Source organism: Polypterus senegalus, chromosome 16 (assembly GCF_016835505.1).
Source record: "Polypterus senegalus isolate Bchr_013 chromosome 16, ASM1683550v1, whole genome shotgun sequence".
Lineage (NCBI taxonomy): Eukaryota > Metazoa > Chordata > Cladistia > Polypteriformes > Polypteridae > Polypterus > Polypterus senegalus.
This window is the reverse complement of record NC_053169.1, coordinates 119,633-137,555: the sequence shown is the minus strand read 5'-3', so window position 1 is coordinate 137,555 and position 17,923 is coordinate 119,633. Positions and strand designations below refer to the sequence as shown.

Sequence of the window (17,923 nt, the reverse complement as noted above, 5' to 3'; positions counted from 1 at the left end):
CTGGGATCCTGAGGTAGTTTGTCATGTGGTGGGTGCGGGAACACGCTGTATCGGCACATGCTCCTAAACTCTATGCAGGAACACAAGGATTGGGGTGTAAGGCAGCAGGTGCTCTGGACTGAGAAAAGTTCAAACTTTTTGCCTGTACCAGAAGGTAGTGTGTCTGCCAAAGAACTAGTGAACAAGACACAAGTGAGGTTCCCTGCAGGTTTGGGGTAAATGGATGAGCCCCCTACACAAGGAGTATAAGCAGACTCCATTCCAATGTGCAATACCATCACAGGGGGTCTGACTGGTCCCAAATTCATTCTGTAACATGAAAATTGCTCCAAACACAGATGGCAAAAAAAAAAAAAAAGGGTTGGGATGGCATGACACCCACAGAGGCAGACGAGGAAATTCAGAAACTGGACTTTCCATTTACTGCATTTTCTAATAAGCGTCATTAATATAAACTACTCACGGCATCACTTTGAAAACATTCCCACTCTATACTGTATTAAACACACACACAAAACCATGAGTTGCATCCACAAGGTTTGCCATATGCATTGGATAAGCAGGTTACTGGCATTAACAGAGCAAAAAAGTAGCCAAGAAAGTGGCCACGGAGTGTAAATGTACAGAATACTTCCGTATTTATTGCATGTCATATTTCCATTATTTCAATTGTCCTGTGCTGGTCAAGTTTCACTTGTACAGTATTTGTAATTACTGTAGAGTGCAACTAAAGGAGTAACATCTTATTAACAGCAGGTTACAGGCTGAAAACCATAAAAAGGACTTGCACGGCGAATTTTTTTTTTATACTTTAAGACTGCCGATTGCCATTAGTGCATGCAATGAATGCATTGAAAATTTCTGCGATTAAAATTGAATGCAACAACTTGATGCATTAAATATGGTTAATTGGACTAAGCTTCACATGTTAAAAAGGCAACACCAAATGGAGTTCAAGTCTACTAATAGTAGGAAGGAAAAAATCCCATTGATACCCCCAAACTACCTAAACTGGCTCCATGCCGTTTTATTTCTCCAGCCGTCTGGAGTTTTTTTTTTTTTTCTGTCCATCCTGGCTATCGGACCTTACTCTTATTCTACGTTAATTAATGTGGTCTTAATTTTCTTACTGTGTCTTATTTTCCTATTCTTCATTATGTAAAGCACTTTGAGCTACTTTTTGTATGAAAATGTGCTATAGAAATAAATGTTGTTGATGATGCGATGCAGAGAAGCAGCGGTTCTACTTTTGAGCCAGTCCTGAATGTCTACACTCCTCACCTTACACTTCTCTCCCTCTCTAAGGTGGAGCACAGAAACCTCACAAAGGAAACTCATTTCAGGCCTACTTGCATCTGCAATTTGTTGGCCATAAAGGCGGCAAAAACATAGATCAACTGGTAAATCAAAAAACTGAGCCAAAAGGCGGCGCTCCCTCTTCACCATGACGGACCATTACAGATGTTGCTCTGATCTGCCCGTCTCTCACCTGCTACCTTCTTTCAGTTATGACTAAGACAGACCTCGGAGATACTTAAACTCCTCCACTTGAGGCAGCATCTCAACCTGGAGATGAGACGTAAACAAACTGGTCTGCTTAAGCAATAAGTGAATCTTAAGTCAGAAGAAAATAAGTTCATTTTTTTCCTCTTTATCTCAATAAGACAGCGATATTGGCTAGGCTAATTAGCACTGTGTGTGGCTCAAAACAGTTCAGCTGTTGATTATTGCATCACAGTTTAGTCAGTGGTTTCAGTTATAACAACTTTTCAATAAACTATGCCTAGGCAAGTGGCTATTAACTCACTGATAACTTTCTACTAAAAACATTGGATTTCCTTTATAGAAAAACAAAGGAAAGGAAGCATGTAAAATATGCAGTTAATTTAGATAAAAAATTAAATTGCACATTTTAAAAGCAGCTAGATAGAGAGATATAGAGATAGATACACACACATACTGCTCAAAAGAATTAAAGGAACACTTTTTAATCAGAGTATAGCATAAAGTCAATGAAACTTATGGGATATTAATCTGGTCAGTTAAGTAGCAGAGGGGGTTGTCAATCAGTTTCAGCTACTGTGGTGTTAATGAAATTAACAGATGCACTAGAGGGGCAACAATGAGATGACCCCCAAAACAGGAATGGTTTAACAGGTGGAGGCCACTGACATTTTTCCCTCCTCATCTTTTCTGACTGTTTCTTCACTAGTTTTGCATTTGGCTACAGTCAGTGTCACTACTGGTAGCATGAGGCGATACCTGCACCCTACAGAGGTTGCACAGGTAGTCCAACTTCTCCAGGATGGCACATCAATACGTGTCATTGCCAGAAGGTTTGCTGTGTCTCCCTGCACAGTCTCAAGGGCATGGAGGAGATTCTAGGAGACAAGCAGTTACTCTAGGAGAGCTGGAGAGGGCCATAGAAGGTCCATAACCCATCAGCAGGACCAGTATCTGCTCCTTTGGGCAAGGAGGAACAGGATGAGCACTGCCAGAGCCCTACAAAATGACCTCCAGCAGGCCACTGGTGTGAATGTCTCTGACCAAACAACCAGAAAGACTTCATGAGGGTGACCCAAGGGCCCCATGTCCTCTAATGGGCCCTGAGCTCACTGCCCAGCAGCATGCAGCTCGATTGGCATTCGCCATAGAATACCAGAATTGGCAGATGCACCACTGGTGCCCCGTGCTTTTTACAGATGAGAGCAGGTTCACCCTGAGCACGTGACAGAAGTGAAAGGGTCTGGAGAAGCCATGGAGAACATTATGCTGCCTGTAACATCATTCAGCATGAGCAGTTTGGTGGTGGGTTAATGATTGTCTGGGGAGGCATATCCATGGAGGGTCACACAGACCGCTACAGGCTTGACAAAGGCACCTTGGCTGCCATTAGGTATCAGGATGAAATCCTTGGACCCATTGTCAGACCCTATGCTGGTACAGTGGCTCCTGGTGCACGACAATTCCTGGCCTCATGTGGTGAGAGTATGCAGGCAGTTCCTGGAGGATGAAGGAATTGATACCATTGACTGGCCACCACACTTTCCTGACCTAAATCCAATAGAACACCTCTGGGACATTATGTTTTGGTCCATCCAATGCCACCAGGTTGCACCTCAGACTGTCCAGGAGCTCAGTGATGCCCTGGTCCAGATCTGGGAGGAGATCCCCCACAACACCATCTGTCATCTCATTAGAAGCATGCACCGATGTTGTCAGGCATGTATACAAGAACACAGGGGCCATACAAAGTGCTGCGTACAATTTGGAGTTGCTGCAATTCAATTTGGGCAAAATGGACTAGCCTGCCACATCACTTTTTCACTCTGATTTTTGGGGAGTCTTTGAATTTATGGCTCTGTAGGTTGATCATTTTCATTTCCATCAAACGATGTGGCATCCTTTCGTTCCTAACACATTACCCAGTCTATATCAGTATAGATATCCAGGAGGATTTCTTTTCCCCCATTGAGATCTGATTTGAGCAATACACATACACAAATAAGAGCAGTAATTAAGAATTTAAAATATTACCCCATACCCATTTGCTTCAAGCACACCAACACTGTACGGGGGATTTTTCAGCTTAAAAGAGCAGTCAGCTACATTCCTGGGCCAACATGCTCCGAGAGGCTAAGAGAATTAAAACATTCTGTCATGGGCAGAAGTGGCCATGGGTAGGCCGAATTATTATGAGGGATGTGGGGGGTCATTCTCAGATAGGCAATTATAATGCTAAATCAGAAAGATTTTTAGTTAAACTCTAAAATCACAAGCTTGATGAAGTTCACACAGTAGATAAGAATTAAAAAAAAAAAAAAACCCACTAGAGACTCGTACCTTGACAACTTAAAAAAATAATTAATAATCAAAAACCACCCACCCCACACAGGTGAGACACCATGTTACCTTGAGCTATAACATGAAGCCGACAGGCTGAATGGCCTCCTCATTTCTCATATGTAAGCACAGGGTCATTGAAAGAGCCACCAAAATGATCATTAGGGTTTGAAGAACATACACACACACACAAACAGTATCTGTATAACTTAAAAAAACATTTTAATATCTTAATATAAAAAGGAGTTATTTCTAATTTAGATATTTGCTTTAACAAACCAAAACAAGAGAAAAAAAAAAATGTACAAAGTGAAAAAATAAACACCCCAAGGAGGCGGTGTGCTGAAATGTGCCATCAGAAATTGAATATTTGTGCAAAGAAACAGAATGCATACAGATCACATTGCTACATTAAGGCAGTCCCTATGAATACACGTAGGAGGTTATCCTTTATAAAGTGACAGTGTAAGCTTCTTTTCTCCATTCTTTCCTTTTTCTATCTTTCAAAAAGCAGATAGTATTGCACTCAGTGGTCATCTACAACCCATAAGGAAATTAGGAGATGTTTGGAGAGATGGAGTTAAAAACAAAAAAAAAAAAGACAAACCTGCAATTATAGACTAAGATAATGGAAACCAAGAATCTTTTGCCATCCATGTTAAGTCTCTTCAAAACAAAGGAGGTATAATTAGCCATTAACACTGGGTATTTACAACTGTACTGGTTTTAGGGGTTTCCATTAACATTTCAATCTGAGATTTTTAAAAAATACTTTAACTGGAGTGTAAATTTTAGTTGCCAAGTATAAGAAAAATGCAATAGTGGAAATTTCTAATCCACTCAAGATTTAGTATAATATGTATACAGACCTGCAAAAAAAAAAAAAAAAAACTCAGATTTTAATGGTGTTGTACCAGGTTTGTCAGTATCACCTGGCTTTGGCATCAAGATAAAGCAATTTAAAAAGAAAAAAAGTATAAAATATATTTAACTTAACATGTAAAAGGAATAAAAAAAAATATCTACCAAGCCTGATAAAACATGAATAAAATAAACTTCAAAACAACTTTAGCTTGGAAAGAAAGAAAACAAAACCAAAACCCAACATATAAATTTGAACACTAATCAGCTCAACTGATTCAAAATTCTCAAATAAAAACAAACATTTTCATTGGCTTTCAAAAGTCCTTAATAAACCTACCACCTCCCCTCTACTCAGGGGAATGGAGTGATAATTTTTGCCTGAAGAAAACACAGGAATGATTGCTTATGTCTAACATAATACTTTTTTTTTTTTTTGCACTGCTGTCACCTCCCTTTACATGAAGTTGTCATTCAGTACTGAGCAACACAGTGGCTCACATTACAGTGAGGTTCAGGAGACTGTGGCAAGCTGGTAAGTAGACATGCTGAACGTGATCCACTTCCGAGCGGCAGACTGGACATGACTGAAGAAAGAACAAAGGAGAAAAAAAAAGGTTTTACTTTCCATTTTATTATTAGGCACTTGTCTAGTCTTAATCCTTCTAAAAGTTTATTAAAATGAGTGAACTGAAAACTTGCAATGTCCCTGGGCCTGCTTGCTTTTGGATTCCCCCTTCAGCTACTACTGCACTGTTTCTCAAGTTCGGGTGACCATCTTGGATATGCATGACTGAACCCTGTGATGGATGGGCACCAGGCTAGTCAGAGTTGATGGCTGCCTTGCCCTCAGTGCCGTCAGGATAGGCTCAGACCTCTCTGTAGACATCAATTTGACTAAATGGATCTCAATTCTACATTAACCTTTATGACGCAGACTTGCAAATGCCAACTCAATTAAACTTGAGTCTATTTTTTTTAAACCTATCCAGACATACCTTTTTAGTGCCCTGGATGTCAGAATTCTTTTCACAACAAAATTTCACCCATTTTATATTAATTTTTACATCCTAACCTGTGATCAAGTTTTTGAATCAAAAAAAAACCCCTACCGAAATGCCGGGAGAAAGAAAAAAAAAAAAAAAGTACTATATGGTGGGACAAAATTGACCCATCAGACACAAGTCTTCAAAATGTACAGCAACGATCGAAAAATTACATTTAGAATCTTTAGGGGAAAAAAAATTTTGTAAAAGGTCACAATGTTTCATCCTGAATGGATTAACTTTGAGATGCTTGCATTTCAACATAAAAATCGGGTCACATTTGACCGAGACGTTAACAATTTAAAAACCCCCAGTACATGAGTTAAGTCCATTGATCTTTACAGGTATCAACTCTTAAATAGGAGAACATTAAATGCCTTTTTTGGACAGGATATGCTTTTTGAAGACCCCGTGTGTGTGTGTGTATATAATATATATATATATATATATATATATATATATATAAAAGTTGCTATTACTAGAAAATGTCAAATTTTTTACTACGGATTCACGATATAGGTTTGGAAATAATTAGGGTTAGGCATGCCTTCTAGGGCTTACGCTTAAAACAGCCACACATGTTGTAGGTACTTGTAAGTAGCTATTGCTGTTTAACCTAACAAGAATCATGGCCTCTAAGAATTCAGTGTTTGAAGCGCCTTTTCCCACTAACTCATGACTGAAATGCATGAGTGCCTCCATTCCCACCACAAAAACCTCTAAAATCCTAGGGGAAATTGAATTTTCCTGATATGTCAAATTGGCACAGGACAAGTTTAACCATTTAAATCAAAAAAAATAAACACCACACACTATATACTTTATAGAAAGAACTTCATTATAAAAACGGAGTAACCGAGTCTGTAAAAATGTAGACAGGAGCAACTCCGATGGGACTAGAATGACACAGGTCCTCCAGTAATTAGTTCAACCCCACCTCCCAGTGTAAGACTAATTTGATCCGAATCATGATTATGAAAGTTAGAGCATTTAATAAATCGCCTAGATGGTAGAAATCCTCTAAATTTCCCTTTCAAAATTCATAAAGGTACTGGTTATGAAATAATTGTGGGAAGATGTGCATTTTGAAAGAAATTTGTAAAAAATCATTTCAGCAATTTACAATCAAGATTTTTGTTCTGGACTCTGAGCTCACATACGTGCATCCCTTATCAGCAATAAAAATACTTGAGACAAGGAGATAAGACTAAAGTGGCTAGCTGGCACGTTCAAAATACATGCTCAAACCTGCTTCACCCAATTTAAAAGGTTTTATAATGCTCAGTTGGGGCTTCACGACTGCCCTACATCCTTGTCTGTGCAAAGTTCACTCTTTAGCCCGTGGTCTAAAAAACCCCTAGCAGGACACCAGTAAAGGGTTTGAATCGGTTTTCCAACCCCAAAATTTACCATGCATGAGAGTGGATACATGTCAAGGCATCCTAATGAATTCCTGCCCTGGGTACCAATTGCCCTCCCTGTGTCTCGGTGGCTTTTTCTCAGAGCACTTCAGCTACCATGTTGGTTAGGCTAATTGTCAACTTGAAACTAGCCCAGTAGGATTAAGTGAGGGTGTCTAAGTGGCGATGCCCTGGCAATGCATCCAAAATTGGTTCACATCGTTTTGGGACAGGCACCTGATGCCCACTACAGTAAAATGGAGAGGCAACACTCAGTGGTTAGTTAAATTCTGTGTGTTTTAGTTTCTTTGAGCTGGGGAAAAAAAAAGGTTTTACAAAACACCTCAACAGAAACAGTATGAGCTAGGTTCACCAAACCAACATTTACTGCTTATACTTGATGGAAATGCTTAAGGGGCAAAGGCCCAATCATGCTTATCATGGAGACCAACTCTTTCTGGCCAAACAAAAATTAACCAAAATGAAGAAAACAACAAAGTGTACAGGTCAGGTGCAGGCTCCAGTCAACATCATGCACACCCTAACTAAGCAAAAACCACCACTGCCCTGGGAGGGGTAGAAAAATACTTTCAATTAGTAAAGTTACTGAAAAGGTAGAAAAGGGGAAAAAAAAAAAAGTCCAGACTGAAACAGCCATCTCTGAAGAGGACTACTCCAATTATGTATTCAAGGAAAGATTAAAACAGCTATTCATTGTTTGACAGCATAACATTCTCAAATTTGATTACTCCATAACAAGTACACAGAGGGTCATTCCCAGATGCAAGGCAGAAGAACACTCTGAAGATGATGAGCAGGGTCCACTCACACAGGGACATTTCAGAGTCAACTTAAAGTGCAGCTTTACGATGCAGAAGAAAAGCTGGACCAGGAGGAACTACGTAAAAGATGTTGGAAAAACCACGTCAACTGTACATAGGTGGTGGAACATTTAAACCAAAAAGATACTGAAGCTGTGAAACCAGGCTGAATATGGGGGTGGGTTTGGGTTCATTTCCTGATTAAAACACTGTTAATGTGCCAGCTAAATTCTTAAGAATTTTGTTTGTTATTTATTTATTTTTTTTAAAATGGGACTTTTTATGCAATCAACTTCTCTTTTCACATAAGCAGTCAGCATTGCGAAAGTAGAGATCACACATATGCTCAAACTTGCACTGCACAAATTAGGAACATTTCTAAACTACCATGGGAGGGCATTCAGCTTTGTCTGCATGTGAAGTACTTTAGATCCTCCCCGTACCCCACTCAGATTACCTGTAACCGAGAAGCGCAGGGCTGACAGCAGACCATATGTCCACACGGACAGAAAGCCGAGTTAATGTCCTCTTCGCAGCATATCACACAGATCATGGCCTCCTTCAGCTTCTGTAGCCTTTCTTGTAGTGCTTTACTCTGTTGACAGCTCAGACCAGGGCAGCTGGTACAGTTTAAATGGCTCTCTGATGACTTGAGCGGGGAGTCTGGAGAGCTGCGAGACATCAAGTCCACAATGCCGGCATTGTACAAGGCTCTACGAGCGTGATCATAAACTTCCTTGGAGGTGCGTTTGATGTCAAACACATATTTTTTACCCAGGTTTATGTTCTCATTGAGAAACAATGATGCCAAGTGTCCTTTGAAGTCCCGGCTATACTGCATCATGACTGCATTTGTTACAGTGTCACACCTGGGGTTAGGGGAAAAATAAATAAAATAAATAAAAATGAAGGATACCAGTTGGCAGTAGTCATTCTGAAAAGGGAATCTACTTAGTGCCACAGTAGTTACCAACCAAAAAAACAGGTTTATGGCCAAGGAGCTAAAATTTTAAAAATGTATCTATAAGTTTTGGTCAATGAGATATACCTGTAGACAAAATTCACACACACAAAGCTGTAATTCATTTGTTGTAATGTAATATATGAAACCAATAAAAACCTGTCACAGGTATTGTGGTGTACTGGTTAAGGCTTTGAATTTCCAACTGTGAGGTGGTGGATTCAAATCCTGCTACCAGTTCTGTGTGACCAGGAGTAAGTCACTTGACCAGACTGTCCTCCAATTGGAGCAACAAAAGAAATGACAACATCCGAGATCCAGTTGGTTTAAGATGTCAGTCAAATAAGTAAATATGGGTTACTGGAGACTGAGCCACTGTTTTGCTGGCCGGATCCAAATTTAGAGGCCACCCAGCAATAATCAATGGCTGCTCTTCCCTTATCAAAGCTATAATTAAACTGATGTTAGTAATGAAATCTTAGTAGATAAATGAAACTGAAAGCACAAAGGTCGGTCTCGCTCTCCTCTTACATAACAGTGTTGTCACCACTGAAGTAAACAAACTAATAAAATGTGTACCTGTAGAAGGCGTGAGTTTCAGTTATTGCTCTGTAGAATCCACTGGCTGCCCGTGTGCTGACCAGCTTGAAGAGCAGCACAATACTGCTGTTCGTTTCCTTTTTAACAGTCAAGTAGACGTTTTTACTAGACTGGGTGGCTATTTGAATTACTGGGTAAGGAATTCTTTGAAGAGAGGGACACAAAAAAAAAAAAAAAAGTATTAGAAAATAGAAAATAAAGGGATTACACCAAAACAAGAAATACCTAGCAGAGTGAAGAAGAGAAATATTATCCTGCTATTTCAAACATTCAAAACCTTTTTGCCCTCCAAAACAATTCTATAGGCCAACCTCGGCAGGTGGACGCCACCACTTGCCTCCCATTGCATTTCATAATTTCCAGCAATTCAATAAGCCCCTGGGGGGAAAAAAACATTTCTAAATATTTCCAGTTCAGCCATTTACTACTAGCAAATTTTAAAGAATTAACTGGAGCTCATGACCGTGTCGAAATGCTGCCTTTTTTGAGATGGGAGAGCAGATACCATTCAGAGGATTTACTCACTGGGTTAGTTATCAGTCCTTCATTAGCCTGCACCTAAAAGTTCACTCCATGCAAGCACGGCTTACTTAAGATTTAAAGTCAATACTAATTATAGCAGTGAGAGTGTGTGTATAAAACAGTCAGGACTCATCTACAAGATTCTGTAATTAAATTCAAGATAAGCTAACTAGCTATGTAACAAGAAACTTCCCCAATACCTATTAAGAGGAGTGAAGTCTTCTTTGCAGACAGATATCCCTTCTGGGCCAACGCCAATGACCAGTTTCTGTCCTTCTCCATTTCTTGCGTAGTGCCACTCCACACCATAATTTTCCAGCGTGGAGATGTTCTGTAGGACCTGGTACTCTGCCGATGCGGTATTCATGCCCGTTAGTGCTTTGTGCTTTGCAATAATGCTGTGGGGGAGCAAGACAGGAATAACTTTTTGGTCAGTCCAATAATTTATCCAACTTTGACAGTTACAATGTCTATAACTGTAGATATAAAATTGTCATAATCAACCCACAGTAAACAACATTTATTTCTATAGCACATTTTCATACAAACAGTAGCTCAAAGTGCTTTACATAATAAAGAATAGAAAAATAAAAGACACAATAAGAAAACAAAATAAGTCAACATTAATTAACATAGAATAAGAGTAAGGTCCAATGGCCAGGGGGGACAGAAAAAAAACAAAAAACTCCAGACGGCTGGAGAAAAAAATAAAATCTGTAGGGATTCCAGACCATGAGACTGCCCAGTCCCCTCTGGGCATTCTACCTAACAAAAGAAGTAGCTCTGGACCCACTGACCCCCCACCATGCCATGCCACACACGGAGCTCTTATTACAGCAAAGGTGGAGAAGGAAACTCAGGAGGAGGAGAAGAACACAAGCACAACCAGTTTGAGATCAAAACAGCCTGTCCTCCGCTTGAACCCGTTTTAAGCTATAGAAAGACTCCATTTTTTAAAAAACAGCTTCTGAGGGGAAAAAAAAAAAAACACACAAACAAACAAACAACCACACACAACATAGGGGTGTAGCACAAGTTGGTCAACTCCGTAAAGGGGGAGTGAGGTGCTGGGGTCTTTTGGGCAATAAGATTGCTTTCTGCCAGTCTACCTTACTACCTTAAATAGATTCCTTGAACTGAAAAAAGGTTTCAGAAGGAATGCCGTGTAACAGAGCAGTGTGTTCCAGCGGCCAGGATCATCAGGGTTCCAAATCAGTTCCAAGTATGCCAAGGAACATTCAAGACAGATCCCACACCCCCGTTCACAAGATACTGCTAGCAATCAGATTCAGTTTGCCATCTCACTAAATTTTGCAACATTCAGTACAACTGATCCTTAACAGAAATTCAACGCCGCGCAGAAGGCACACTGGGGGTAGCAAGTTACAAGGTCAAAAGAGGAACACTGTGGTCGAGGGCGCAGACAGACAGTTAAATGTTCATTTCTTTTCCAGCTCAGGCTTCCCAAATGCCGTTTTTAACCCAATGACAATAGCAACATACAGATGGCCCCATTAAAAGCCAGGATTCCACACCACACAAAGGGATTTCAAAACATAGAACAATCAGAACTTGGAATGGTTTCATTTTACATAACAATAGAGCAAGAAACGAAAGAACATGGTAGAGACTCCCAATAGCGTATGGGGCCATGAGATTTGCTGCAGACCCTTTACTAGGGAAATATAATCCTCCAGCACAGACCTTCAAGTGACAGACGGTGTTGGTATCAAACGTTATATTCAGGTAGCTTTGTTTGGAAGTACAAGGCGGGGGGTTTAGGGTGGGCTGCAGGGATCCAACACGAATTCTTGCTATAAAATTATCCAGGATGGTGCAATAACAAAAACCTCAATTAAAATGTACAGATGAATTATGTTATGAAAGTTTTGGTAGAACATTAAACTCACTACACGTTTACAAATCTGGACATTGACGGCGGGTCTTCAGTTTATATGTCCTACTTTAGCTGGATGAATGGATGGGATACTGTTCACAGCACTGACCCGGAAACGGTGCAATATTTCTACAGTTGATATCCACTGCTATTACCTGCCATAAAAAACAACAGGTTGAGTGTGGTAGAAAAATAAATGCCAAGGGGAAAGGTGGACATCAAGGTAGCTGGACTACAAAAGCCAGACACAGAAATGTTAGCAGGTTCAATTTAAATTCCAACATTCTCACAACTGCTTGAATTCTGGATTGCAGGTTGTCAGTCTATTCCATCTCAGCGCCCACCTTACACAAACTGGGCTAAATTTTAATAAACCAGTTAAATTAATGTGTATGCCTTTATAATGTGGGATGGAGAAAGGGGTGGGGGAACAAACTGGACTACCTGGAGCAAAACCCAGACATGGAGAGAACGGGCAAATTCCACAAAGGCAGCTATGTAGCAGCAAATTAAAAACAAATGAGCACACTTTACCTCAAACAAGTGAACTATTAAACTAAATGGTGTCAAAAGTAAAAGGAAGCTTCCAACCTATGAGCGAGCAGAAGCGTCAAGAATAAAATGTTACAGGTTGCATTCCTTAGAGTACTCTTAAATCAAATGCCAAAAGCATAATGTAGCCACTATTGGGTGGCACCACTTTCTCGCTATCCAATTTGCATTTTGAAAATTTCACATACGTAACAAAAGCTCGTCATTCTGAGACCGACTCGGATCGTGTCTCCTAATTGGCTTATTGCTGGTATACTGCACTCGCATGCCATGGGAAATTTCAAGTTTTCCCCTTGTGACCGCTCATCTTCCTACTTGGTAATGCCCACATGAATTTCCTGTTTTGGGAGAGACCAGCTCAGCTTGGATTCATCACTTGATTTAGACAAAAATAAAACTACTAAAAAAGGCATTAAGTGAACATTACCACCCAAAAATGCAATTTTTCGTTTTCTATTGATTAAGGAGGTGCAATTTCAAGGCTGCCTCACAGCTCTAATTCAGATAGTAGACTCTTCAATTGATTATTCCAAAGGGAGCGGACACTTCAAAAGGCATTCGCAAGAAGTAGTATTCCACTGGGAAACTCGTAAATGTTGTTTGCAATGGCAGAGGCAGAACATACAACTGCTTAAACAAAATAAAACAAAGGGGATGGTCCACATGGACTTTGACTTGCCATGGGATTCAGGTACGTGGGTTTATTTTTCAATTGAGCACAGAAAATGTGCTATATAATGCATTATTAATTCCATAATGGACTTCTGTGCCAGTGTTTATGAGTGGGCACTGTGACACACTGGTACTCTAGTCCAGGGCCACTTCCTGCTTTGTAACCAATGCTGCTGTGGTAGCCATCTGAAGTACTAAACGCCATTAAGCAGATTTTCTAAATGTTATGCTTGACTAATGTAAACTGTTGGCGGTGGGGTAGCTGGTGCAGATGGTCAGTTTTCCCATGGCCGCCAAATTATTCGTAAGGAGCTGCACCATTAAATGAATGCAAGGAGGATTTAGATGTGGAATGGTGTCCGCAGAGCATTTTACTGTAACAACGATACAAGAGGAGTCTCTCTTTTGGAGTCCAAAAAGCAAGTGAATAAACCTTCCCTTTAAAGTGATCACCACAACAGATCCTGCTGCCAAAAAGAGGTCCACCTACCTGCTAAGTATGGCTGGACTGGGTTCCTCGCCACAGAGTTCTTTATAAATGTATTTTGCAGTGTTCTGATTGTAGTCTCCAAATTCTGTTTGAGCCACAAGTGCACTGAGCTCTTCTGCCTGCTCAGGGGAGCTGCGCAAACGACCATCATGGAGGTCATCCTTTATGTGCATGAAGTACAAATGCCTGAGGGAAAAGAAAAACATAAGACACTTCTAGTAGACGTTCTAGGCCAGTTCATTAGGTCCACCTGCTCGTGAAGGCAAATGGTCTGCTACTACAAGCCGCTAGTTATGTGGCTGTAACCCAGTCTATATAGCAGGCAGAGACGCAATCCAAGCCACCTAAATAATGGCACAATTCTTAGGACAACACATGGCGTTTCCAGATGTCCACATTGGATTGGTGCGAGAACCCAAAAACATACCAGCAAGTGGCAGCGCTGCTAAAGAGAAAAAGACCAGACTTGTTCACATTAACAGTAAGATGACAAATACTGAAAATGGCTTTTTAAAACCTTGGTATGCAAAAAAAGTAAAAAACCTCCACACACACGAGCATGTGTGAATGCACATGTCAGGACTTGAAGCAGAATACCGTGCCATGTTCCAATTTTAATCAGTCAAGAACAGGAAAAGGAGGCTCCAGCTGGCATTTAACCATCAAAACTGGACAGACAGAAAAAAAAAAAAAAGCTGCCTCATTCGAGAATTACCAACGTCTGCCGCAAAATGTAGACGGCAATGTCAGCATGTAGCGTCAATGAACCCAACCGGTCATATTCCTCTTGTACATGCTAGTTTTCTCACTCCATTACACTATTCCCATCATACATTAGACCTCTTTAAAACATTTTTGGGTTGAGTATTTCTTTTAATACATTTACCCCAAACCAAGTTTGAACTTCTGGCTTTTAATCTCATACTTTCAAGCAGGATGGAGAAAAAAAAAAAAAAAAAGTTTGATATAATGGGGAACCAAGGTGACCAAAGCTAAACGGCAGCAAATCAATGTCAAACATCATCCATTAAAAATCACACTCATTTGACTTGTATCACATAATCCACGTCAGGTCACCCAGTTATATGCTTAAAATGTCCCAAAACACACAAACACTAAGAAGTTAAATAAACCACTTTAGGAAAAGCTGAATAAAAATGGAATGAGCTCAGATACACCCATGCATCTGAACTGAAGACAATGTCGAAGTAAAAAAATGTTCACCCATATGCTCAAAACACAACTGCACACCAAGGAAAATACTGCAGTAGATTAAAATCTATTTGTGGAGGCCCGGTTACTATTAGAGAAAGAAAACTGCAATTCCAACCTGTGGGTTATTTTCCGGACTATTGTCTTCAGTGGCCTTTATTTCACTTTCTGGACAAGTCTTCAGCAACCTCTATAGGTCATAGTATTCAATTATATATTTGTCAAGAGGGCACTCTTTATTTTGGGCAGAGAGTTAGGATTACTACACTATGCAGATGGGCGTGTAGCCTTTAAACCAGCAGGGCCAAAAGGAGAATACATTGAATTTAAGCACCCAATTTACAACTGTGTGAAAGACAGACAGACAATAGAAAACCAAAGTGAAAGCAGTCTGGTTAAAGACCTCCATGTTAAATCTAGCTATTTGTTTAACATATTCCTAAATTAATAACTATTTGGACAACTACATAATTCCTGATGTTATTGCTTGTTGGCTACTATAAGTCTACTGCTTCAACTCCCATTCAGTCTGCTCGTTTTCAGCTTCAGTCCCTTTAGTGTCACCAATGAACACATTTTGGAACCCCATCTCTGTTTGTAATGGAAATGCATTTTAAAAAAAAAATAATAATAATCTGGTCCAACATTATGCAGTTAAACCAAGAACACACACACACACACAGGCTAGTGCAGCTCTCCATTTTGTAACCTATTTGCCCACATCGACCTATTAAGCTAATCTGCAAATCCCACTGTTGACTCAAACCTGCAGCTTCGGCACTTTGAGCCACCAGTGGTAACTACTGCACAATTAAGCAGCCTACAAAACTGAAATGCCAAATACAGAAAAAGTACCATCCTGGAGGAGATGGACAACTTCAAGGTGCCAAAAACTTCCACAGCAGCAGAAATCTGGAGGTAAACAGGGACAGGTTTCACTGAAGATATTATTTGAAAACCACGAACCGGACAACATGTAGAAGAAACTTCCACAAATGAAACCCTGCGAGTGAATCTTGTTCTGCATCTCAGTTTCTAATTGCCCAAAAGAGAGACCGCGGCTTTTTGAGAGCCCAGTTAGGTTACCTATCAGTGGAGGTATGGAAAGGGAGTGGTTCTTGTCCTCACAGGAGGCACAAGGGCAGAGATTGGTTCACGACAACAGAATTGCCACTTGTTTTCCTTCTTAATGCTTCAATACTTTGGAGGGAGAGCTCAAACAAAAACGGTCACCTCGACAACACTGCTCTACTTCAAAAGATACCCAATCTGGGCATCTCTCATTACACTTTTGCCTTGAATGAAGCAGTCTTTTCTACATACCACGCAACATCAGCTGGCATATACCTGTAAGAAGCCTGTTTTTAAAGAGGACGGTAAGGGAATTAACCCACATCTTCAATATTAAAAAGCACAAATAAAAAAAAAGTCTGTTTAGGGTATGCGGCTACACTAAATGTTATCAGATAAACTCGGAGTGTTAATGTCCAAGCTAACCAGACTTCTTACCATCTCACTGAAAAGCAGAACGGTGATCAAATTTTATCCTTTTAACAGCATAAGATACCCGTTTCCTTTTTCAACAATCACTAAAATACCTGATACATTCATGAAGTTCTTCACTACCACTCAAAAATGTTTAATTTGTGCAGCCACCTTGATCTTCATCACTGGCAGATAGTCATCCATGCTATGAAATCAGGAGAAGTCACATGTGGCCAGGTCTGGAGAAGGGGGCTTCAAATCCACAGCTTCACAGAACAGCCTTTCCAATCCAAGCAGCGCGACGGGGGCATTATCGTGAAGCAGGAGGAGTGTGGACGGCCGCTTTCCTCACTACTAGATTCAAAAAAATTTTCCACCAAAGCAAACAAGAGTAATATTGAATGGTTACACAATAAGAACGACAAACTCGACCTCAAGATCTTGCCAGGACTGTAAGATCTGGAATTTCTCTGGTGTTGTAGAGCCTTCAAGCTTCCATTGTTTCAATTGTTGTTTGCACAATGGGTCAGAGAGAGACATGTCCAAGATGTGAATAGGTTTCTTAGAAGTTCCTCTTAGTCCAAATTCATTGGCACAAGGTTCGCCTTAAAACTTTGGATGCAACAAAATGTTAATTTCAAAAGAATTAAACGTTCAGGGAACCTAATGTACACAGGCCCTGGGGGAGAAATTGGAAGTGTGACACTGCAAGACTTGTAGCGATTATCCAGCACAATGTGCGACCAGCTTTAGTTAATCCAAAGTATGGCGAGCTAGTGCCCTCTCATAGCCAATAACGTGCAATACAAAAACACTTTCCAGAACAGCAAGCTCAGACGTAACCTTGGACTTTCTCAATTTCCCCCATTCTGTCCTGGTACAGAAAACATGAGACCAACAAACCAACCCTTTTACTAGGGTTAAAAACACATTTGGTTCCTTATTCCTGGTAGCTTCGTTATAGTTGTGTTTCTATCTGAATGATTATGGATCGCCAGCTCTTAAAAGCTTGTCCATATGGCTCAAGACAAAAATTCATTTTGTTGCGGATAGTCCGACTATTTGGACCGAGCGGACAGTTGTATAGTCGGACACATACAGCGGTCTCAGGATCACGCCACGACTCTTGACGATTACATAAATGAAGTATGCAACTCAAAAATCACTGAAAGCTTCCTGTAATGCGACACCAACAACTAATCTCTAGTGTCTGCCATTTCACACACCATTATGAGCAGGCTTCTCCTTACAGCTCACTCCACAGTCATGCCATTCTCTTATCTCCTCAGTATTAAAAGGTTGGCTGAACTGTGGATCATCTTCAAGAGAAATGTTGCAGTAATGTTGTAGTACACATTGACTAAGACTCTAGCATTAGAAAGTCAATGACAGTAGGATTCTTAATATTGATATCCATAGGGTTTCTATATCAATAGGCCATAAAGGAAAAAGGAGAACCACACACACACACTCACTTCTAATTTGCACATTTTAGCATAAAGGGCCTAATCTGGCCATGTACAGTACACCATCAGCGGTGTAGAATGGCTCTTACAGATTC

At 40.3% G+C, this 17,923-nt stretch overlaps 1 protein-coding gene across 1 annotated transcript in view; it reads right to left on the bottom strand.

The window, feature by feature from the left end:
• Positions 1–4,638: 4,638 nt before the first annotated feature.
• mylipb (myosin regulatory light chain interacting protein b) overlaps positions 4,639–17,923 on the bottom strand; it is a 30,494-nt gene continuing 17,209 nt past the window's right edge. The window contains exons 3-7 of the mRNA XM_039738326.1: positions 13,666–13,851; positions 10,255–10,452; positions 9,512–9,676; positions 8,429–8,840; positions 4,639–5,291 (exon numbers count right to left, since the gene is read on the bottom strand). Coding sequence (XP_039594260.1) covers positions 5,202–5,291; positions 8,429–8,840; positions 9,512–9,676; positions 10,255–10,452; positions 13,666–13,851 — 1,051 coding nt within the window. The 3' untranslated portion in view covers positions 4,639–5,201. The remainder of the gene's footprint in view (positions 5,292–8,428; positions 8,841–9,511; positions 9,677–10,254; positions 10,453–13,665; positions 13,852–17,923) is intronic.